The 25684-nt window shown below is 29.8% G+C and overlaps 2 protein-coding genes and 1 long non-coding RNA gene across 13 annotated transcripts; 1 reads left to right on the top strand and 2 right to left on the bottom strand.

The window, feature by feature from the left end:
- Window positions 1-580: 580 nt before the first annotated feature.
- On the bottom strand, window positions 581-3498 carry LOC114186890. 11 transcript variants are annotated; one of them, XM_028074952.1, is made up of 7 exons: window positions 3204-3498; window positions 2730-3026; window positions 1958-2182; window positions 1449-1633; window positions 1133-1207; window positions 908-974; window positions 581-806 (listed from the first exon to the last, which is right to left on the bottom strand). In XM_028074952.1, the coding sequence occupies exons 2-6, from the start codon at window positions 2979-2981 to the stop codon at window positions 944-946; spliced, it is 768 nt and encodes a 255-aa protein (XP_027930753.1). In that variant the 5' UTR covers window positions 2982-3026; window positions 3204-3498; the 3' UTR covers window positions 581-806; window positions 908-943. The 11 variants fall into 11 exon arrangements, 10 of the variants coding, with proteins under 10 accessions (XP_027930753.1, XP_027930756.1, XP_027930754.1 ...); XM_028074955.1 differs by having other exon boundaries at window positions 1958-2173; XM_028074953.1 differs by having other exon boundaries at window positions 2730-3063; window positions 3204-3479.
- Window positions 3499-8724: 5226 nt separating this feature from the next.
- Window positions 8725-10870, bottom strand: LOC114188142. The gene is made up of 2 exons (XR_003605382.1): window positions 10694-10870; window positions 8725-10347 (listed from the first exon to the last, which is right to left on the bottom strand). It is a non-coding gene; the product is annotated as an uncharacterized LOC114188142 (long non-coding RNA).
- A 7986-nt stretch (window positions 10871-18856) lies between these two features.
- Window positions 18857-20690, top strand: LOC114189181 (F-box protein At5g49610). The gene is made up of 2 exons (XM_028077887.1): window positions 18857-19275; window positions 19378-20690. The coding sequence occupies exon 2, from the start codon at window positions 19388-19390 to the stop codon at window positions 20471-20473; it is 1086 nt and encodes a 361-aa protein (XP_027933688.1). The 5' UTR covers window positions 18857-19275; window positions 19378-19387; the 3' UTR covers window positions 20474-20690.
- Window positions 20691-25684: the final 4994 nt, after the last annotated feature.

The raw sequence follows: 25684 nt of genomic DNA, 5'->3' as shown, positions 1-25684 counted from the left end.
GTCAACTTATTAACATATTAATTTTTCTCACAAAAAAACATAATAAAAAAGGACATTTTACAAAAATACAAATATAGACACCATTTCTTACGTTATTTGTTTCTAAAATTTAAAAAAATTCACTTATTGATCCATAAAATCATAATAAACTAAAATATAATAACTCTATAACCAAAACCAAAACTTTTGAAAACACTTCCTCTGCATAAATGACCCTTCCAAACCCATCATAAATAAATGCGTCTACCATCTTAAAAAAACTGAAAAAATATTCTTTTCTCTAAAAATAGTAATACATGTAACTAAACTAAAACAACTCCTAATTACCCCATTAATATTCATCATAAAGTAATTAAGAGACGAAACTTGTCTTCCGTAAATGAAACTACTCTGCCCTCTTTAATTTGAATATTAAAAATTTTAATATCAAACATTCAGAGAAATGTTCCATAGGTTTATTTTCAACTATACTCATTGTTAACAAAGCTCAAAAAGTAGTCTTTTTTTATTTATTTTACTTTCAGACTAGCATTATCTTGAGCAATGGGAATGGTTTAGACTCTAGCAGCTGCTTCACCACTAAACGAAAGCAAAGAAAAAATTTCTCTGCCAAATGCACTGAGATCCATCACAACAGATGAAATTAATACAAAGTTTAGCATTGAATCTAACAAATTGACCAATTTTACGGTTTCAGAACTACTATCACAGAATCCTATGGCAATCATGACTACAATGTAGACGGAGTATTACACAGGCTATCCATTTGACAATCTATTCGACAATCAGCACACTGCAAGAACAAACTTCACAAACAAAAACAAAACTTTGGATTAGCTAAACCCATACTTAACATTTTATACTCTAGCTTATTGAAAGAAAATTGGATTAAGAGACATTTGATTACTTCGCAAAAATATGCAGACCCAAGCATCCAAGTTCATCAGTTTTGCAACTGCCTAGCAAGGAGTTTCCTGTAAGTCATGAAGACTTCATTGACCTGTTACGTTGTGTGCAAAATATGAAAGTCTCTAAATCGTTATTGGGAATGTAGCTAAGGTTCCTTTAACATCACCCCAGAAAAGGGTAAAACGAGTTGAAACAGGATGCTCAGTAAATAGGTATGACCAACCTAGTGGCACATAGAAAAACTCCCGAGACGCTTAAATTCACAAGAAACTGTAGGATTATCTTGCTAGCGTATCCCCTAGATGAAAAATGTTACATACAAAGAACTGCAATCATTTTATTTACCCGGTTATATTCTTGAATAGTGATAATTCAGCAACCAAAGGATACTATTGAATGTATACCAAAAAAAATATATTGAAAGCACTCTTTGACCTAAAGAAAGAAACAGGTTTATAACAGATACAGAAAAAAAGAATTATTCATGAGTTGATTTCAAATTATGCCTACTGACACCTCGGAAGAAATCAGGGTCGAACCAGTATGTGCAGGCTTTCTCCAATCCATTCTTGACAGCTTCCTTCTTCTCAATGATATTCTCGTAAAGTTTAACCCATCTGTGCATGGCTCGCTTCAATCGAGCACTCTGGCCTCTACCAGACACAAACTTGATGCAGTCCCTAGCTAGCTTTATAAGTTCTAAACCGTTGATGACAAAAATATACTGGAAAAAGATGGAGGGTGTTATAAAATGGGACATAGCACAAGCATCCTATCAACATTGTTAATCAACTAATCATGTCTAAGAAGGTAGTCAAAAATCATCACCAATCTTGCATATAAATATATGCAAGCTCAACCACCTCTTGCTTTCTAAATAATTCAGAAAAAGTACACACAAATTATATTTACAGACACAGTTAACCACAGTTATTATCTTAGCAACGTCACTATGTTTTTCCTTCATTTTCCACACAATAAAGAAATCTTAGACTAAATGAATAAGTAGACACGCACAATTCATGCAACATGCAACGAGAGGACTTACCATTATTACAAAGCAAACTGTTGCTAAAACAACTTGAAGATTTTCGTTTGACATCCCATCTGATCCCCCAGAACTGCCATCATCACTTCCACCACCACCACCACGGCGTCCTCCAGGAGGAATGTCTCCACTGCCTCCTTTCTGCATTTGCTGTCGCAATATATCCTCTATCGACTGTCCCTTAAATTGTTCCATAGCTTCTTGAAGAGATTTGCTCTGGAAATCCTAATTATGTTTCTGGTGTTTAGTAACTAAAAAACAATTCAAATCCAAAATACAAAAGCCCCAAATAATATATATCAAGAATGCGGACTCCTCTATTCACACATCGGTGGTTCACTTTAAGTAGAAAACTAGAGTTATACAATGAAAAGTGTTTCATTCAAAAATTGGCCTCACAAAAACAAAATGGCCCCATTTCTCCACCTAAAAAAACAAACTTATCATTATCCATAAATTAAAATTTGTTTGTGCATTAATTAAAAACATTTTTGGAGCAACAAATATCAAAAGGCTACGACAAAATCTCATCGAAAAGTTCTTTTCATATTTTCATTTTATCCTTTTATCCATATCATTTGTATCTTCTATGAATATATCTGAAAAAGTACAACTGAACAAACACAACAAACACAACAACAAGAAAACAAGCTCACATTATGCAAGATACATTTGATGTCTTTACCGATATCTAATCTTCTGAAGGAGCATCGAATTGGAAAAAAATAAAAAAAATCAAGAACTGTAAAAGAAAAAGTAGGTTTATTCTTACCCCATTATTTTCCATCATTCCTTGTCCACCGGCCAAACAGAGATGAAGAGGTTGGCGAGATTTAAGGACAGGTTGGCATTGAGAGCGAGATAAAGATTCAGGTGTGAGGCGAAGGGAAGTCACGGAGAGAGGGTCAAAAGCCACCGGCGATGAACATGCTCCAGACTTAAAATCGCGGCGCAACTGAGACAAGTTGGGGGCATGAACCCCACCACGAACACGTGGACCAGGACCAACCTTGATGATGTTCATTCTCACCAAACAGAACCAGCACCTCAAAATTCACGTCTTACATACCTGAAAACAAACCTTGTTTTACTATAGATTATTGAACCTGAAAATAAAAGCGTGCATGTTCGAATTGAATGAAAAAAGATGGTGATAGCAGGAATTAATGAAGATATATTAACAGAACGAATGTTAGAGGGAAAATGAAAAGGAAATAAAACGAGAGAACGAAAGGAAATGACTCACCTTGAAAAATTAGACGATGCAATCAAGAAGGGTTTGAAGAGTGTCTTGTCCCCAAAGATAGATCAAAAGGTGGATTGTTCTGCAAATTAGTTAGGGCTCTGTTAAAGGCGGTGACCACAGACAGAAAAAAAGAGGGTTCTAGAGTCTTTTGCTTCGTATCGTATGGTGGCGCCTGGATTCTTTTTAATATCAAACTGTAGCCGTTGGATTGAATTTTAGTCTAAGGATCTCTCTGTAAGAATGTGGGAGGGCGTGGAGAAATTTATGAAATTTGTAAGATCTCTTCAGCCGTTGGATACATCTGATGGACCATATTACAAACTGAAAATTGGCAAAGACAAAACATACCGTCACCCTTAGATTCATCTCTCGATTGAAAAATTAGAAGTTAATTGTTTCATTTTACTAATATTAGGAAAAGAAATAAGGATAAATTTTAAAAGTAAATATATTTAACAATCTTATTAAAAGAAAAAGATAACTCAGGTTGAAGTTTAGAGGAATTCTAAAGTTATTCAACAGAAAATATCAAAAATCTCTTTTGAAATCAAGGTAAAATAAGTAAATATATAGACAGAATTAAAAAAAATAAAGTGAAATTTATTTTTTTAAAAACAATATTGTCAAATTTAACTTAAAAATATATTTATAAATATAGGCTGTATTTATGCTATAACTATATTATAATTTTTATAAATAATTTTTATTTTTTATTTTGATTATAATAATGTGATGTTTAAACTTAATGTTTGATCAGGAAATCAAGGTTATGATATTAAACAGTGCTTGTGATCAGGGATAAAAACCATTTAATTTGTAATGAAAAGTTAAATTAATATGTCAATGGTGAAATAAGCATATTGATCAATTTTATGAAAAGATTCTGAGAATCAAAAATATTTTTCTTATTTTATTTACTGATTTTAATAATTAAGCAAATTTTTCTAGTGTTAGATTAACTTCCATCTGTCATTCTAAACCATTACAATTTCAACCAATATATTAATTTAACTCATCCACAAATAAGTCAATATATGGGTATAACCAATCAATTAATCAATATAAATTATGCAAATTATAATAAATATACAAATGAACTTCAAAATATAATTTTTTTTTTAGATTATAACTAGTTTAATTTTGTTGTTCTGAAATTTAATTGAAATTGTGTATGCACTTGTTTAATATAAGAAAAAAATAGAATCAATTGATTATTAGTCATTTTAATAATTGACATTGTTGATATTTTCTTTTAATAAATTTGTGCACTACTTCATTTTATAATAAAATCATCACTATAATTCATATATATGAACGTTTCAAAGAAGTTTTATTTCATTTTTTTTTAAGTATCCTTGTATTATATTTCGCCCCCTAAAATAATTGTTTAAAAATGATATTAGAATAATAAAATAGGATAAGGAATTAAATGAAAAATTTATTTTGGTTGTAAGTTCAAATAGTGTTAACGTGTTTTTAATTTTCTTTTAATATTATGTATTTGTACATTGACATATCACTTTTATTTTCAAATGTTTGAATAAAAGGTTTGAGAAAATATTTAAAAAAAAAATCATTTACTGAAAAAAAAGTTCAACTTTTATTTAAAGTTAGTGTTAAATATTAATTACTATGTGTTTTTCTTTCATTTTATTAAATTTTTTATATAATTTTTTAAATGCATTATTTATTTCATTTTCACTTAATTAACATGTTATGTTCTTATATGATTTGTTGAAAGCCTCTGTGATGGATTGTAAGTTCTTAAAAGCAAAATGTTGTCTTTTGTTAAGATTTCTTTGAGTTTCAAGGATAAATATATAAAATATCCATCTGTATTTAAAATATGTGAATATAATAGTGAATGGAGAGTTTAGTGAGAGAATTTCATAAGTATATAATAGTATATGATATTTATAAATTTCTTGGATTTAAGATTTAAACATACTTAGTTACCAAAAGTCTTTATAATATGTAAATTTTTATCTCTTATCAATATATCTAAGCTGTTTAAATAAAAATATATTATTCATAAGAATTTCTTCTATCCAAATTTATGGAAGTTTTCTTTGAATATAACCAGACTTATATATATTTGACAGAGTATTCGAGTAGCCCAAGAGTAACCCAAGTATTTTTGGACTGGATAGGTACCTTATGAAATGAATAAATTCAATATATTTAAATTATAATTTATTTTTTTAATAAATATAATTACTAGTTATTTTAAATATAATATTTGTTTTGAAAGTATTATAATTTTTGTGCTTAAAATATATAAAGTAAACTACAGCCATATAATAATGTTCAATAATAAAGTTAGTATGTTAAATGTGTATAGATTGATTTATAACATGTTTTGTATATTAAATAACAAAAAAAAAAGTTTTTATGTAAGCAAATTTTTCATTTACTATTCATATTTTTTTCTGACAAAGTTTGATATATTTTATATAACCGAAGTTATATTTAAGTACAGATAAAAAAATATATTAATTCTTTGTTTTTCTATCACAAATTATTCAGTCGAACAAATTTCAAGCACTATTTATATTTATAATTCTAATAAACATTCATATTTTTCTTCATATATATATATAATATAATATAATCATTTATATTACGTGAACTATATAGGATCTTTTAAAATACTAATAAAAAATAATTATAGTTTTTAAAATAAAATAATAAAATAATCTATAACAATATATAAAGAGAATTCCTTTTTTGTGTTCATATTTCAAAATATCAATTTTACTCTTTAAATATAATAATTTATTAAATTTTTAAAAATTAACCGTAACTTTTATAAGCTTTTTCTAAAATCGGATGTCTCTGTTTTTTTTTCTTCTTTATTTATCAATGGTTATTCTTTCATCTGTTTTGATATATTTCACTTTATTTTTAATAAATATAATTTTAATTTATATATTAACTTAATAATATTACAATATTATCACCTACTAATATAATATCAAAGCATATTTTAAAAATGCATACACACAGGCACAATAGCATATGTGTTTACGCTAGTTTAACTTAAGATTATATTTTATTTTAATTTTAAAAAATATATTTTGATAAATAATACACCAAAAATATATTATTTTATTTTTCACATATTTAATTTAAATTTATATTTTATTTTAGATTTAGGAAATACTCTTAGATAAATAATATATTACAAATATATTACTTTAATTTTCACATATTTAACTTAAATTTATATTTTATTTTAGTTTTAGAGAATATTCTTGGATAAATAATACACTGAAACTGTATTATTTTATTTTTCACATATTTAATTTAAATTTAAATTTTATTTTAGTTTTAGGAAATACTCTTGGATAAATAATGTACTAGAAATGTATCATTTTATTTTGGGTTATTTATGTTTTTCGTCTCTCAAGTATATATAACAATATATAGAGGGGATTCTCCTTTTTGTGTCCATATTTCAAAATATCAATTTTACCCTTTAAATATAATAATTTATTAAATTTTTAAAAATTGTCTATTATTTTTACGTTTTTCATGAAATCTTCTGATATATTTCACTTTATTTTTAATTTTTTAATAAATATAAGTTTAGTTTATATATTAACTTAATAATATTACAACATTATCACTTATTAATATAATATCATTCATATTTAAAACATCATACACGTACGCGCGTGTGTTTACGCTAATTTATATTAATAAAAATAGAATTAAAAAAATATGTCACGTACCAATCGGTTATGGAATGAAATAATCATTAGACTAAATTTATTATTATTTTATTTTTGTGTTTTTTCCGTAATGGCTGGGAGCAGTGACACATAAAATATGAATTATGGTGTGGGGTTTGTGAGGGTAGGTAGATGTAGGTCCTGGTTGGTTCCATTATAAGTTTTTGGTAGAGTTCTAATGGAAGCCTTATATCTTGTAAAATGTTTTCCCCTACAATCAGTGGAACTTTTTCGCATCTTTAATGTTTTATTAGTCCCATTTTCTTCGAATTTGCAGGGTTTCTTCTTTCCTCTTTGCCGCGATTATGTCTTATGACTGCTCCAGCAGCACCTGCCCCCAACCATGCAGCTCCTCCAAATCAAAGACTTCGTTCCGATCGAACTTTACAAAACCTCATCTAGAAGACTAATGTTTCGGTAGTGTTGCCTTCTATTTGTTTTATTTCGCTTGACAGTGCTTATTGCTCTGTATATTTTGACAACTTGATGCAGTGCATGTTTGGATTCAATTCAATTCTTCTGTTGATTCTAATTTCATTCATCAAAGTCGTAGACATTGGTTCTGGTGATTCTAAGTTTATAATTTTATTAATTTTTTTTAGTTTTCATTATTTTTTGTCTACCTGAAAAAATCCTAGAAACAAACACACCCCAAGAATGGCCTCCTTACTCAGGTATAGATACAGGCTTCCCATACCCTGATAATTAGAGTATAGACAGTGGTGCTGAAAGTACTAAACTTCTTTCAGTGTTAAACCTTGCAAGACTGCATCACTGATGCACTATCGTGTAATTATTTAACCAAAAAAAAATCACACGGCCTCCTTGACATGCTACAAGTGTAATAATTAGTTTGTAGCCCTATAAACTGCACAACTGAGAATTGTTTATGTATGTTAAATTTGGTATAGTCCCTGTGATACACAGTGTCTCAGTTGTCGTAAAAGAAACATCGACTCATATTATTAATTAATTAATTCAGGCATCTGTTTTTTCATGAAGGCATTATTGGGATGTCATTCCCTTAGTCTAGAAAGGGTCATGAATGGAATGATGTTGAGGAAAAAGTAAGAGGTAATGAAGGAGCCATGTTCGCATGTAACCTAAAGTTGGAAAAAGGCTTGACCAAAATGGGGGCCAAGGATGGTAATACCTAATGGCAAATAACCTCAAAAGGAATACGTGAAGCCTGTTATCACTGTAACTTAATTCAAGCTCAGCTTTATGTTGTCGCTCTCTCATTACCACAAACTTGAAACACAAAAAAAGAAAAACAGGGTCCCAGGTGAGGTAAATAGTTACTAACTCGTACCCTAAAAAAAGGCATTTAACTTTTCAATGTCCATTCATAGACATCATCATTTTGTGCCACAAGTCACCTACCTTTGATCCCGTTTGGGCACATAAAAAGTGTATACAAACCCTTTTTCTTATTCCTTTACTGGCATTTTTACCTTCCACACTTCCATATAATCCATCCCAGTCAAACCTTTCATTCATTCCATCACATTCAATCAATATTTTATCTTCACATTCATTTTCCTCATCTGCCTTTTATGCAAGTAGAGTTTCTCTTCAGTTCTATTTCATAATTAATGGTTCACAAATCTCATTTACTACTGCATCCTATTTTTCCACTCTACTTCTACTCCCCACAGGCCTATATAGAGAAATTTCTATTTATACTCAATTTTAAATTATGGTCGTCATCACAGCTAAGTTTCAATTAGTAAAATTGAGGAAAAAAAATATAGCAGTACATAAAAGTTGATGCAGTACATCTATAATTAAAAACCTGAAAAATCAGAATAGATTATCAAAGTCAAGGTATGCAGTTGAATTGAATTTGTAGGCAAAAGGTTTCTGTAGTTGATGTGTCACAATTTCTTTCTTTCCCTAGACTTGCATAACCATCACACAAATCGTGTCAATACACAAAATTTTATGCATCCGTTTTTGAATATACTACATACATTATTTGTACAGAGAACAAATATTTGTCTATACGCTATTAGGTTGGTCTACCACGCGCCGATGATTGAAGGAAACAATATGTTAGGCATCTGAAATGGAATATGGTTAAAAACAGATAAATTCCACCCTACCCTCTTGTTTCTTTGTGTTGCCGACATCTTTGATATTTTAGTGAAGGAGAAAGTGGTAATTTGAGAGGTATTATTCTTCATTATTTGAGGGTGGTAGGTGTGTGGCAGCCCCATCAAAAACATTGGGGTGTGTGATATTCCTTATGGGCTCAGGTTGTATTCTATCCCAAAGTGCTTGTCCTTCCCCCTGCCGTGTGAAAGGAATGGCTGAAGCACCCATCCAAATCAAGAAAGCCAAAGGGAAATTGCGTTTTCAGCGTCAAATTTGCTGTCATCTCACTTGCTACCAAGGTTATCATACTTTCACACTTGCTGGACTAACAGAAAATTGAATATTTGCATTTTAAATTACACTAGAAAAAAAGAGAGAAAGAAAGACTAGTACTAAGCAAGAGAAGGGTGGTCCATTCTTCTTACTTGATGTAATTCAATTGGAGAGAGTGTGTGACTTTAATGCCTTTCAGTTCTATGTAATGGATGGAGAGATGAGGCTCTAGTAGCCTAGGACACATGTAGTGCCAAATTGAGCTTATTCATGGCATTTATCTCATTTGTTTTGCATAAAAGAAGAAAGCAAATCAACAAGATAGGGACCACGACCAACCTTAAGGACCACGACCAACCTTAAGGACCACGATCAAGTATACTAGCAGCTGACTAAACTGCAAGCTACATTGATTTCTCAGAGGTAAAAGAACTACAAAATAAATTATACCCCGATTGTAAATCTGGAAGCCATGGTCTCCGAATAGCTACCAGATTTGAAGAACCCTCATTGAGCGAGGTTCTAAAGTAAGCTAAGATCCTTAGTCATTTTCTTTGAAGCCATGGCATATTAGTTGTTTCATCTTGGTAGGCAAAAACTGTAACAGCTCAGGAGGGATAGACAAGGAAGGAGAGGATGAGTTGGGTGGCAACGGGGAAAGAAGGAGATCAAACTCTATATCAGTGGATTGTGATATAGGGTTTTTCTCGTAAACAGAAACAAAGAAAATAGGTAAGGTGTGAGGTCTTACAAGGTCAAGAAAAGGTCTTACAAGGTCAAGAAAAGTCCTAGAAAAAAAAAAGTGTGATAAAAACTAGATGATGAAAAAAGATGAGAGAAGGAAGTAAAAAGCTCAGATAGGATAGCACCAGATTAAAGTGAAGCTCCTGCTGCTGCTGCCACCAATCCAGGAGAATTGTCAGCTCCAATTTCAGAGCCACTAATGGCTTTTTTTTGGTCACACCTCCCAATTCTCAGAGAGTTGACCATGGCCTCCTTGCTGCTAGTCACGTGCATGATGAGAAACCTCTTATAGGGACCTGCATCATGTATCATGCTCTTATTTAGTGCAGAGAATAATGAAGAAGAATAGCAGAGCCAGAAGCAGAAGACATTTTGATTAGATTAAAAGTAGCAAGGAGAGGAAAAAAGTAAGAACAAACAATTAAAAGAATACGAGGGAATATCTTCCATTTACCATAAAGTAAAATAGTTCAGTCAGTCACAGAATAATTATCTTATATAGCATAAGCTGAGCTAGTACAAAAAATACACCTTTAACATGAATTACACATATCAGAAAGGTTCAGTGTAGCTTTGCAAGCTATGACTATAGAGGGGATGCAAATTTTATTCTGCTAGTTCAACTCATGCTAACAGTGGTACCTTCAGCAACAAACCCGTCTTTTGGTTTCATCTTTGAGACCCTTTTTTCCTCTCTATACTATTCGAGGAGCGTGAAAGGAGAGAGAAAGAGAAGCACAGAAAAAAGTGAGAGTGAGAGTGAAAGAGAGAAGGAACTTTTTGTTATGGTAAGGTAAGATGGGAGGGAATGGAGGAATTGCAGAGGTTTATATGGAGGAAAAAAGGAAAGATCGCGGCCAGTGGGCTTTCCCAATGGACCTGATTGCGACAGGTCCAAGGCCCAGAAAGATCTAAACGGACCTGTGACGTCAGCAGGGCCCAGTATAAAGGAAAAAACGTTAAATGTTGGAAATGCAGTTTTCTGTGGCTGACTTAACAAAGGAGATGATAAAATCATTTTTGTTGTGCGTTGTATTTTTTTTTTCTTTTTGCTTTTCAACAGTTATTAAACAATTATGATGATTTCCTTAAGAATATTTTTATAAGCGGTCACACTGCTAAAGTAGTAAAGTGGAGAACATTGGACTGTGAATCAGAACTTTTTTCAGTAAATAATAATATAAATATTAACTGATAAAGTTTTACTCATAATATTAATAAAATTATTTTATTGAGTGCAGTGATTGTGCTTGAGTTGAAATCCTACTGAAGGAGGACAAAAGGGTCTTCAGGTTTTGTGTGGGCCATGTGGGTGGCCAGAGTTGTTTCCCAGTGTTTCTGAGTGCAACTTCAAACTCACCATAGCAGATTACTACTTCTATAACCTTTAAAATTTTTCATATTTGTTTAATCACAAATCTCAGTCCATCTTCATGTTTTCAAGTCAAATTTACTTTTTAAAATTGTTACTTTTAATATTAACCCATTTAAAAAATAATATATCAACGTAACTTCAATTAAAATTCATTTAGATACTTTTAAGTTAATTATAAATATTATGATTTTAAATATATATATATATATATATATATATATATATATATATATATATTTTCTTTTTAGCCCATACTTTCTAAATTTCATTTAAATTGATTACATACTCCTTTTTTTATGTATGATTGTGAAGATTTTATTGTTAGCGTATATTAAATAAAACATTTTGTTTCAGTGTTCGCTAAATAAGTGTATTTAAAACAACATATTTCCGTATACCAAATTTTATCTTAGTTGCAATACCATTAATAAATCATTAATATTTTAACTTTTTTTAGATGACCATTTCAAACTCTATTGATATAATGCACCAACAAGTATCTAGCCATTATGAAAGTTTAATACAACGACATATAAAATGATTAAAAGAAATGTCCATAATATGAAAGTGTAGAGCCATGGTATTTTGATGAACTAAAAACAAACTTAACGTCTTTATGGATTTTTTTTTTTGAAGAAAATATGGGATTGATACAATTTTAATTTGTACATAGTAGGAACATGTTATGTTTCAGTGCTTTATAATTTTATGTTGTTTTTAGGAATGCCAAACATGTTTTTAATTTTACATTACATAGTTACTATCGCATATTTACTATATTATATATTTTATGAATTTTTATGCATACCTAAATATGAATTCTTTAAATACTTTACATATTTTAATAGACTAGACAATGGCCCGTACTATTCACGGACAAGAGAAAAAGACACTGAGATAATAGGGAGATAGATGTTAAAGAAAGAAAGAAAAAACACAGTTGAGTCACTACACATAATAGAGACTTGTGACAAAGAAAATATTATATCATTACTATAGATTATATGACTTTACTCCATGATTTGAAAGAGAAATGAAGACAACATTTTTATCGAATCTGATAAAAATACGTACATAAAGCTAATAAAATTAAGAAGATACATCCTAGTAGATGAATATGGAGTTTGTCTGGCAGCCGGTCACCGTTAGTAACAGCTACCACGTTTTCAAGATATTATCAGCATCATGGAAGATAGAGGGAGATAGAAATATTTAAACTTTGTTTGACCTCAACTCCTAAACGATATAAGATTTATCAGGTGTGTAAAAAAAACGAAAAATATTATTAATAGAATAAAACCAAACAACATCGGTCAATCATGTATAAAAGAAACACATATCATTATTAAACGCTAATCATTCTAAATTATTAAACGCTAATCATTCTAACGAGTACGAAGATCAAGATAATATAATAGTAATAATAATAGCGAAGGAACAAAATGGTTGGTTCTGAGTACGACCCATGTAGTGGAGTAGTGAGGTGGGTAGAATGTAATATTCATTGAGACAGGGACATGAGAATCCACTGATGATTTCTCACATCGAATATAAGATCCTGTGTTTCTTTGTAGGTTTGATATGTTATGATGACAGTGTTTGGATGGTTGGTTACTTAGAAACTTGGTTAGGAAGTATCAAGTTAGAGAAACAAGTTACCCAGAAAGAGGGAACAAAAAAGGTGTGTTTTGAGGGAAATGATGGGTTAAGAGAAGAAGGAATCTATGGTGACCGAAAGAAAATATAGGTGAGACTTCTGAAGACTCAAACAAAGTAGGGTGTGAAGGATGATGGCAGTTGAAAATCTTAGTAGCAACACAGTCTCCAAAGTTTCATGGTCAAACAAGTTACAAAGTCACACCCTCCCCAATTTCTTGGCTTCCTAACTTGATAATTAAATATGACTTTTTGGAGTGAGTTATAGCAGTAAATTGATTAATGTGAATGATTTCATAGGTACTACTTATGGATTGACCACAAGTGTCCCCACATCCCTTTTTCTTAGTGAATAAGGGTATTGTGTAGTGATCCCTTTTGTAGTCTTTTATTCCATTTTGTGACCTTGTTATCTTATTGTGGATTTCATTTGATTAAATACATTTTATATTCTGAAATTTGAAATGATTTTTATTTTGTATTTTCAAATGTAATTTTTATAATATAAAATAATATATATATATATATATATATATATTATAATATACAATTGAAAACATAATTTATGTTTTAAATTATAATTTTAGACTATAAAAATATTAATATTAATGTTTACATTTTGGTTTGTATAATTCAAAATGTCTATGAATTTCAGTCTCAAACTAAAACAGAAAAAAAAAATACACGGTTCTTTTATTCTTTGAGATGCACTCTAGGCCCATAACATTATTATTCAAAGATACCGAACAATGAAGTAATAAATAACATATACAAGGTTTTTACTTTTTGCACCTTCACAATTTCTTGGCATTAGAAATGACCATTTTATCCTTAAAAAATGATTTCTGAATTATATGTTCCAAAAACTTTCTGAATAAGATTTTCGAAACAAGATTCCTATAATAGAATTTTTGGAATGAAATTTTCAAAACAAAATTTCTAAAACGTATAAAATTTATTTTGGATTAAAATTTTTAGAATAAATTTTTATTTTTCTGAATGCATATAATGTTTTTTTAAAGAATAAAATATGTTTTTGGTCTCTCAACTATAAGTTAAAATTAGAATTACCCTCTATTCAAAATTTTGGTCCAATTTAGTCCCGCAAACTTTAAAACTGTGTGTATTTAGTCATTTTGACCAAATTTTGTTAAGTTTAATTAACGTTTCAAACACATTTCATGATAGCATTTAAATTGTTTATACTGTTTAACACAATTTTGCTTCAATGTTAGTTAAGAAACTATCATAAAATACATTTAAAACGTTAAATAAATTTAACAAAATCTTGTTAAAAGAACTAGATTCACACAGTTTTAAAGTTAGATAACTAAATTAGGTCAAAAATTCGAAGAGTGACGAATTCTATTTTTTACTAAAAATTGAGAAACAAAAATATATTTAAACTTTTTTGAAATGAGTTTATTTTTGGTATTTTCTCTATTCTTATTCCTCTATGGCTTTCTTTCTTTACAACGAGGATGATGAAAGCAACAACGACGATAATATTGACATTGGTGATGTAGTGCAATGGTCGAGGTTGTCTGAGTCTTTTCTTTGTGAGGTTGCAGTTAGTAGTTGTGGGGTGTAGAAAACAATAACCTGATGTATAGAATTGCAAAACAAAATGAAGAACGTTTTCACTATTTGTATGGGGTTTTTCTTCTCGTACCCCTAATTTTTCTTCCTGCACCTCCAAGTTTGAGTGTAAAGATCATTATATCTTTCAAAAAAAAAACTAAATATCTCCATAGTCTGCACCCCAAGAATGAAATTTTGTACTCCGTTTTCTGAAAGCCGGTAACACCGGTTTTTGAAAGCCAGTAACACAGGATTCTGAAAACTGATAACACCGGATTCTGAAAGCCGAAAAATTTATGATTTATGTATCTTAAATTTATGAGTTTCTTATGATGTTTATTCTAGATTAAGTTTTACTCAAATTAGTATGAACCCTAATTATGATTTTTGGAATTCTTTTATCAAATTGGCATGAACCTTAATTATATTTTTACCCAAATTAGTACAACCTTAAATTATGAAATTTAAAGGTTGTTGTGTTTTCTACCGAAATGGAAAAATTTATGGATATATCTTGGGTTGTATTACAAATTCTGCTACACATATTGAATTAGTTGGATAACCTTGATTTGGAATAAAAATTAAAATACCTTTGTTATGTGAATTCAATGATTTAAAAATATTAGAAACTGAAAAGTGCATACGTGAATCACTCTATGAAAATAGTTTAAGTAAAGAAAATGAAGAATTTTTTATTTAACTAGAAAATTAATTTATATATAAAAAAATTAAATTTGACACCCCTAAAATTTTTATTCATGTTTCGTCATGGTTCATATCTTGAAAATCGATAAAATCGGATTCTGAAAGTCAGTAACATCGGTTTTTAAAAGCCGGTGACACCAAATTTTGAAAGCCGGTAACACCGAGTTCTAAAAGTCGATAACTCTAGTTTCTGAAAGTCGGTAACTACAAATCGAAAGGGCAGCAAATTATAAAAAAGTTAGGGATGTAGAAAGAAAAATTGGGGGTGCAGGAAGAAAAACCCTTGTATGGGTTGTTGACATATAACAAAGCTTAGATTTGTTTAATGCCCAAACTAATGATACCCTCCTTTATTTTCTTTATTACACCATTCATTTTCTTTTTTTTTTTCTTCCAACCCCTCCCTCTCTCTTGATTTTGCACATTCCCCTTCTCTCCAAGTGTTAAATATTTTTTGTCTATTTTTTCTCCAGAGTTTTCCTTTTGTTTATCGTTTGTAGTAATTTTTTAACATAAATAAATTTTAATGATTAGTGAAAAAATGGAATATAAACTAAATCAATAGTGTACAATACATTTCCTAAAAGGGCATTCGATAAACTATAACCTAATAATAAAATAAATTCTTTTAAACTAGAAGACTTGGAAAGTGAGTTAAAACTTGTGTATCCTGACTAATAAATAAATAAATAAATTCGTGCATGTGTAAAAGAAGGAATGAAGCAGGGCACGGTGATACAATACACATTAACATATCTATTATTTAAAGAATAGATTAATAAGTGCAGTAAGTGATCTACATTCAAATATACCAAATTATAGGCGTGGCATAAGTTACACAATCCTCATCATTAAATAAGTGGTCAACTACTTGATCTCTTTTAAGTCTACGACAAATTATTTTGAAAGAGAATAAATTTTCAAAAGGAATGTAAAAACTTCACATAGACTTGCTCAAGAAATTCACTTCATTTGATGATTTAATTAGTTTTTTCTTTTCATGTTTCATCTAAAAATATCAAATTGGTGATCTAGTTTCTTTTAATTTTAATTTGGTATTGATATTTGAAAAATTGATGTAATTTGATTATTTTTGTTAAATTTATTATAATAGATTAATAATTTTTTTATTAAAATTGACACTAAAATTATGTTAATAACAATTTTAATTTTGATGAAAGATTTTTAATTTGTTTCGATAAAACTAACAAAAATAATCAAATTGTATTAATTTTTCAAAAATATAAACTAAAAAAATGGAAGAAGAAAAAACAAAAATATCACCTCTCTCGTTAAACACCAATTAATTTTTATATTATTATTTGAAAGTTGCACATGGATCCACAAATTGATAATAATTAAGTTGTGCATAATATAAGTGTTGCTTTGGAGAAAAGCACAATGAAGAAGCAAAAACTGCATGGTACCTCCTAAATAGTTAATTAACTTCACAAAACTTCAATCTCAACAATAAACTCTCAAGTTAATAAATAATTGAAATTTAATAACAAAACCAAGCTCTACAGGCATTGGCGGAATATAAGTGAGATGGGGGAGTCGTGGCTCCCCAACTATTTTTATTTTATTTTATATTTAAAAAAAATATATGTATTATTACTTTATTTATATTAATTTAATTTGAAATTTTTTTTTTTAATTTAAAAATCACATTTTTTCTCTTGGTTATCATTTTTTATATTTCTTTATTTGGTTTCTCTTTATTTTGTATCTTCATCTCTTTCTCTCCTCTTATTTTAATCTCAATTTTTACCATAAATTCCTTATTATTTTCAAAATCAAATTGCACTACGACAAAATTGAAGAGTTAAGAAACATTTTGGACCGAATAATTTATTCTTTTGAGTAAGTTCATTTTTTACCATTTTTGTTTCGAAGCAATATGTTTTTCTCTTGTATGTAGTTTTTCTACGCTCTAGGCATATCTCTAATTGTTAGAGATAATAAAGTTAAGCTTTAATTGTTGATTAAACTCTTCTTTGTATAAATAAAACTATTTTAGGCTTTGAGGTTGTGTAAGGAAAGAACAAAATTAGAAATCTAAAGGCAAGGGAAGTTAATGATTTAGAAGTTATTAGTTTTCTTAAAATATCGAGTCTTGTTTTTAATATTTAATTTGGGGTATTCATAATTTTATCTTTTTGTAAATAGGTGAGAGGTGACAAATCTATATTAGAAAAATTATGATAAAGAGTAAAATAATTGATTATTTTGTCAAGAGAAATGCTTGTGATGAAGATGAAAAAAATGCATCTACATCATATAAAATTGTGAAACTTCATGAGAATCCAAAAATTGAAGAAAATGAAAAACAAATCTATAAGGTTCCTAAATTACATATAATGAATTTGAGAATGCTTTAGAACGTGATCCAAAAAAGCAGCGTATTCAAATTTGGCAACACCCACAAAATCAAATTGATGAGGTACGAAAGACTTATCTAAAATGGGTCCATATCAAATGCATCTAGAAAATTATTCGTTGTTTGGTAAAAATGATCTTCCAATAAGACTTCAATATACATGGTTTAACTTATTTTCTTCATGGTTAGAGTATTTGCCATTAAAATATGTTGCATATTGATTACCATGCTATCTTTTTAGTAAAAAACGAAGCGGACGACCTGAATTAAATATTTTCATCGTTACATGTAATTGAGTTGATTTTCATAGAAAGTGATATTGCAACTAGTTTCACTTCTGATTTAATTATTGAAGATTTTAAGTCATTCAAAGAACATAGAGAAACACTCTGACTAAAGGTATTTTGTTTTTAATATATTATTGTTGATGATAAATTTTATGTTACTCTTTGATATATATTATTGTCATAGTCTTTGGATTCTGTTATCATGAGTGCTTATTTTGAATATAGAAAATGATATAAAAAAATGATTTTTTTAATTAAAAAAAATATATATATAACAAATATAATTTGGCTCCCTAAAATTTTTGTAATTTTTGTTGAAGTTCCACTACCGATTTGCAATAGATGATAAGAAAAACGTATGATACATGTATATTTCTACCATTCATTCATATTATTATATGCAATAAATAAACTTTTTAATCAAATTAAACAAACTCATTCCAATTATCTTATGATCACAAATTGTAATTAAACATCTCATATTCTTTAAAGAAAATAAAATGTATATTAACAGGAGGAATACTTTAAGTCATAGAATTCAATTATAAGAAACTTTTAAAAAACTACCTCGCCACTAAAATAGTATCAATTAAGTTAAAAGTTAAAGTCAAAATTGATTATTTTAAGTAGTGTGATTCAGTTAAAAGTTAATTTTTAAGAAGTTAGATTATTCCTTAATTGATAAAATATTTATATTGTTAAATTTTAGAAAAGCGTCATAATGAACAATAATTTTTTTATTAATTATATAATTAAAAAAAAAAATATTTGACAGAATACATCAAGTTCTTAAAGGAGTTACTTGCCAGATGAACTGAACAAAATAAAACCCTCTTTCGGGCTTCATTCTGCATTCATCTCCCAAGTTTACTCATTTATGTCTACTTCTCATTCTTCACAAGTTCCTTCAATTCGATCCCCTTCTCTTTTCTTCTCTCTTCTCTCCCTCTATTCTCGTTGTGCGATCAAGTTCATATGTCATGTTCCTTCTCATTCCAATCATTAAGTTCTAAACGTTTTCGGGTAAAGGCTTAGCCATATTATATATTCAATCTTGCGTGTGTGGCGATAATGACGACATATCCCCCATTATTTTGTCAAACGTAAACGGAATTTGAAGACCCATTGTTCGCTTTCCCATTCTCCAACCATCGCAAACCCACCACCGCCCCAAAGTTGAATCCTTTTTGTACCCGCTCCGTCAACTGGCGCTTCATCGGATACCCCGAATTTTGTTCCGGTAAGAAAAGATCGAATTTTTAACTTTGTTCTTTTGGGTACTCGGGCGTTTATTTCGTGTAAAAAAAAAATCTGCTATTCATGTTCTGATTTCGTATTTGAGGTTCTCCGTTATGGATATTATGCGAGGAGATGGGATTTTCCCGGATGAGGTGGTCATTCAGATTCTGGCAAGGTTGCCTGTGAAGTCCCTTTTCAGGTTCAAAACCGTGTGCAAACTGTGGAATAGGTTGTCATTGGATAAGTATTTTGTTCAACTCTACAATGAGGTTTCTAGGAAGAACCCCATGATTCTGGTCGAGGTTTCTGATTCGTACGGGTCCAAATCTAGCTTAATATGTGTTGATAATTTAAGAGGTGTGTCTGAATTTTCACTGAGTTTCTTGAATGATAGAGTTAAGGTTCGAGCATCTTGTAATGGCTTGCTGTGTTGCTCTAGTATTCCTGATAAGGGTGTCTTCTATGTCTGCAATCCGGTCACTCGCGAGTACCGGTTGCTTCCCAAGAGTAGGGAAAGGCCTGTGACTCGGTTTTATCCGGATGGAGAGGCTACCTTGGTTGGCTTGGCTTGTGATGCTTCTTTTCAGAAGTTCAATGTTGTTCTAGCGGGTTACCATCGCACTTTTGGTCATAGACCAGATGGGAGTTTTATATGTTTGGTGTTTGATTCTGAGTTGAACAAGTGGAGGAAGTTTGTCTCATTACAAGATGACCATTTCACTCACATGAACAAGAACCAGGTTGTTTTTGTCAATAATGCTCTGCACTGGTTGACAGTTAGCTCTACTTATATACTTGTGCTTGATTTAAGTTGTGACGTTTGGAGGAAGATGGAGCTACCGTATGACTTGATTTATGGAAATGGTTATAGGATTTATCTCTTAGACTTTGATGGGTGCTTGTCTGTTATTAAAATTTCCGAAGCATGGATGAATATATGGGTGCTTAAAGATTACTGGAAGGATGAATGGTGTATGGTGGATAAGGTGAGTCTGAGGTGTATCAGAGGAATGGTGCCAGGCATTTTCCCGATCAGTCAGACAGGTGAATATGTTTTTTTGGCGACTCATAAGCAGATTTTGGTGTATCATTGCAAGAGTCAAGTTTGGAAAGAAATGTACTCTGTCAAGTATAGCTCAACACTTCCATTATGGTTTTCTGCTCATGCATATCGCAGCACTATGTTCTCATGCAACTGAGTTATGGTGATTTCACCAAATAACTTTTGTACATAAATTTTTAGTTACAAGTGTTTTATATTCATTTAAGCCTTTGTTATTTGCTTTAGATATCATTTGTTTCTGGTAGGTTATGTTAAAATTGTGGTGTTGGGTTTTCCATGGATGCTCCATTATATTGTTTCAGTGCTGTCTCTTGTATGTGAGGTGTGGCTTCAATAAATAGCCTTTGTACATAGATTGATACTCATTTAGCCAATTTTTCTTTGCTGAAGATATTGTATTTTCTGATGTACTTTATTTTAAAATTATTACTTTGCCATGAAAGTCCTATCACAGAACAGGTGAGATTTATATCTCTATCAACTAAATATTGTAGAGATGGTAATTGTTAGTCATTTTTATGTGTTTGATGCGGTGGATACACACTGATTAGGATTGCTTAGGATTGCTTATGAGCCTGTTTAGTAGAGCATCTCCATTTCCTTTCAGGACAGAAAACTAGGGGAGAACTGAAATTAGTTTCTTTTTTGCATAAACGAAATTATTGGAGTTCTCTCCTATAAACTTCCCTCAATTTTACATAGATGAATTTAGCATTCTTGCTATATAAAAACACATGTGCTGTGAATAAAACACTATAACCAGTGACTCAGCACTCAAGCATCAGTTTATTATCACTGTGCAAATTCATGCTCATTGATAACACTTGCTGGTTGTAGTATCTATCTAACTTCTTTAGTCCAAACTATCACTATTATGTGACAAGCATGAAACACTTTTAGTGGCCATGGATCTCATGTATTTAGGATGGTTTTGCTATATATTTCAAACTCTAATCTCCTCTAGAGGTTGTTTGGAAGGTGTGAATTCATAGGAGATTTGAGAAAAGGTGATCAAACATCCTTCCTGCTATGTAGAGTTGATAGTCCATGCTTTTGAATGCTACATCTATTAGTTATAAACTAAATTGTTTGTTTCGAAAGCATTGATTATATCTACATTTACTTCATTCTATTTATATTATAAACAATCATGTTATTGTTATAGATAGTATAATCAATGTCACGTAAATTGTATTCTAGTATATTTTAGTTACATAATCGGTTGGACTTGAGAATATGATGCCGGACTATAATTGATTTTTGTTATACAGTCGTGTATTGTTTATGGATTGTTTTGTTTGCGCATTTTTAAATGTTCTTTTACTAAAATTATATTAGAAATTAAAATAAAATGTACAAAAAAAATGTATATATTCAATACTTTTATATAGATTAAAATATAATAACATTCAAAATTATGCTTTTTATGTTTGGGAAAACAAATAGTAACCAAATGGAGGAAGAAAAAAAGACAACAAACTAGGTTGTCTAACAAAAGCCGTTCCTACTACCTCAAAACTAAGGTACAAGGAGACAACAGTCCCTGCCTCAGAATGCTTGGTCGTATTACAGCGGAGACATGAGAATGAGTCGAAGGAACTCCCTTCGTTATATATATAAAGTTATATATATATAAAGAGAAATGATAGGTTAACATTCATATTTTATCACTTTTTTTACCACCTTATCTGACATCATTGTGTGACATTCTATGTTTCATTTTTAATTAATTTTTATACTTTTACCTTGGCACCGGAGATTGAAAATATATCCCGCGCATGGGTACATTTTGGTCTCATTTTCACCTACCAAGCCTCCCACCATTTTCACCTCATTTTTTCACACTCCGTTCACCTCAATTTTTCATACTCCATTTGCTCATTCTCTCTGTTTGGTTTGTTCCTTTTCACCCACCAAGCCTCCACCCACGGGAGGAAGAAGCAATTTCATTTTGGTAGTAGGCTTCGTGGGTGGAAAGGAACGAAGAAAAAAAAATATTTGGGTGAAAATAGGAAACGAAAATGGAAGACCTAGTTTTGCCATGAAAGGAGAGCCACTGCCAAAATGAAATTGCTTCTTCCTCTCATGGGTGGAGGCTTGGTGGGTGAAAAGGAACAAACCAAACAGAGAGAATGAGCGAATGGAGTATGAAAATTTGAGGTAAATGGAGTGTGAAAAAATGAGGTGAAAATGGTGGGAGGCTTGGTAGGTGAAAATGAGACCAAAATGTACCCACGCGCGGGATATACTTTCAATCTCCAGTGCCAGTGCAAAAGTATAAAAATTAATTAAAAATGAAACATAGAAAGTCACACAGTGATGTCACATAAGGTGGTAAAAAAAGTGGTAAAATGTAGGTGTCAACCTATCATTTCTCATATATAAATACATCTATCAAGACACAAATTATAAAACTAGTTAAAACTAAATAATAACCAAAGGTAACACTTTTTCATTTAAAAGAAAAAAACTTTTACCTACCAAAACACAAATTAAATACTTTTCTTTCATGACTTTAATGAAATCTAGAGCATAAAAATTTAAGTTTTGAACGACTTTTCTTGTCCCAATTAAGTAAGGGGTTTTTTATTTGTCGTTTTTTTTTCTCTGCTATCAAAAACAACCCGAAACTGTTGTGGAACCAAAACGAAAGAAACTAAAATTATAGGGACACAAAAATAAGAGTACCAAAACCAATAAATGAAATAAAGAAGGTGCACACAATAGTAAAAGATGGGATTTGTAATTTTCTACTCAAGTTGTTTAAGATATATTTAAGGGTGAGAAGAAAAATCTAAATTATGAAATTATGTCCATGATTATCTAAATACATGCAAATGAATTTATTTTAAATTTATATTTATATTTTAGAATTTTAAATTCAATCCATTTAATTGGATATAAAATGAATAATTTTAGATTTTGAAGATAAAAAAAATCAAGGTACGTTAATATATTTCAAGTTATGAAATGTTAGATTAGGTTAAACCCAAGTAAGGTATGTTTGGTCAAGCTCATGCAATGTCGAAATGACTCGATTTGAATAAGAGTGATTTGAGTCCAAATTATGTTAAGTAAGTCGATGGCTAGTTCAAGCAAAGTCAAAGTGAGTCTACATTCACTCAATTTAGGGAAAATCCATATTCTTTCGAGTCTGTCTATTCATGTCCAGTCAAATTGAATTAGATTTAAGTTGGACCTAATTTTATTAAGATCAGATTGACTCTAGCTCAAAGACAAGTCATGTCTAACCTAATCAAGACCATGTCAGGCCTATTCTAATTAAGACCAATTTTAGGCCTGTCACAAGAAAGACCAAATCTAAGTCAAGTTAACTCAAACTCAACTCGAAACGAATTATAGTTCAAATTGGGTGAAGTTGGCCTAAGTTTAGGCCAAATTTGTTAAAATTGTGCACTGATATATTCACGTTTGGACAAAAAGCAATAGGGGATTGAATTGTTTTATTAATAATTTTTTTTTAAGTTTTCCCTTTTAATTCAAAGTTTAATTAAAATCCTTTCCTTTATTTAAATAATAATAATAAAATAAACAGAGTAGGGAAGAGAAAATTGTATAAGGTATTTTATACTGGGTCAGATAAAAAAAATGGTACATCCAATTATTAATCTTTATGAGGAGTGATTAACTCAAACACTAAAAAAATAATGATTACAAATAATTTATGATAGAAAACACCTATTTTAAATCAAGAAGAGATAAAAGATATATTCCTTAAAATCCACATGGAATGAACACCTCATTTGAATCGCACAAAGAATAGACAACTTCTCATAACAACAACACCAACATTCAATCACACAATAACCTATCACTCTACCCACGCTAGATTTTTCAAAGCCTTCCACATAGACTTCTTAAATACTCTAACTTTTTTAACTTCTATTTTTTCAATTGACGGTATGACACTTTATTTATAGAAACCTTTTTCGAAATTAAGACAAGAAACTGAAGAATCAAATCACAAACTCTTGTTGGTAATTGATTATCAAAAGTGATAATCAATTATCACATAAACTTTAATGAAAACATTTTTCTCGCTATAATAATCTATTATCAGTCGTGATAATCTATTATTTAGAATTACAATTAAATAAATAAATCATAAGGAATAAAAGAAAAATAGATCAGTAGAATGAGTTATTTATGGGTTTTATATTCATCTTAATTTAATTACATAATGTGAGAATTGAGTTGCATTATTGGATCGGTTAAATTTTCTCAAGTGTACTTAATTGAAATCGACTTAAATAATATATTGATAAAATTTAAACCAATAGACTACGTACATAATTAATATATTAATATATAATACCAATATTAAACATCTAACAATTTTAGGGTAAAAGTTAGTCGTTTTATCATGTGAATTATAGTTTATGAATACGATGAATAATTTTTCATATCACATGTTAAGAGTAAATGTTAATTTTCCCCGAAGAGATTCTGATGAAATTTCCCTTTACACCCATCCATTGAGTTGTAACGAAATTCTTATTATTGTTTTGACTTTTCACAATTTTGAGGATGACCTTTTGTGCGTTATAAGTAATTTATTGACTAGTAAGAATAAATAAACGTTGAAAAATATTTATTTTAAGTTTTTTTTTTTTAATTTTAAAGTTACAGATGTTACAATATATTTTTAATTTACTAAATTGATAACCCAATCCATTTCAATACTAAAAAAAAAAATAGGAAACTCGAATTTAACTCAATCCAATTAAACCAATTTAATTTGGTTTAGGTTAAAAGTTTTAGAATAAATTTAACTTAATCTAATACACTGATATCTAAAAATAAATAAAAAATAAAAACCAAAATAATATTTTACGGGATAACAAATTATTTAAGCCTAACTATAAAACGAAATAAATCATATAATTTATGACAGTTTAAAGCAAAAGAAAAATGTAGAAGGAAAAAAAATCATTTATATTTTCTTTTATAAAACCATCCTGACATAAAATTGGGTTTTGAAGAAACAAACTTATTACAGTAATTTATGTTTGGATGAGTGTAAATTTATCTTTCCGGTATAACCTATTTTTTCTAAGTAAGGCAAATATGCCTCAAATAATTTCAATATAATTTAACACCATATTTGTTAAAGAACACTAATTAAGAAAGAAAAATTAAACATCCACCTCATTTTGGAGTAGATTAGGACAGATAAAGTTTAATATTTTTTTGAAAAAACAATAATGTAAAAATAATGTGATATGCTAATTACTGATAATGGACTCAAACTTTTTTCATAATCACATTAATTAGCATGAGAAGGTAGGGGAACACGTGAATTAAGGTGTGTTTGGTTGGTGACATG

This window comes from Vigna unguiculata, chromosome 6 (genome assembly GCF_004118075.2).
Source record: "Vigna unguiculata cultivar IT97K-499-35 chromosome 6, ASM411807v1, whole genome shotgun sequence".
In the NCBI taxonomy this organism is placed as follows: Eukaryota; Viridiplantae; Streptophyta; class Magnoliopsida; order Fabales; family Fabaceae; genus Vigna; species Vigna unguiculata.
Note: the sequence above shows the minus strand (reverse complement) of the source record. Positions and strands in the feature narration are given on the sequence as shown.

What these genes read in the sequence shown, in the direction of transcription:
- LOC114186890 (XM_028074952.1), bottom strand. Translation starts at nt 2,981, where the DNA reads ATGAACATCATCAAGGTTGGTCCTGGTCCACGTGTTCGTGGTGGGGTT. An exon ending in CAGTTTGCTTTGTAATAATG is followed by an intron (nt 1,634 to 1,957) that starts GTAAGTCCTCTC and finishes ATCTTTTTCCAG; the next exon opens with TATATTTTTGTCATCAACGG. An exon ending in GTTTTTCTATGTGCCACTAG is followed by an intron (nt 975 to 1,132) that starts GTTGGTCATACC and finishes CATGACTTACAG; the next exon opens with GAAACTCCTTGCTAGGCAGT.
- LOC114189181 (XM_028077887.1), top strand. Translation starts at nt 19,388, where the DNA reads ATGGATATTATGCGAGGAGATGGGATTTTCCCGGATGAGGTGGTCATT.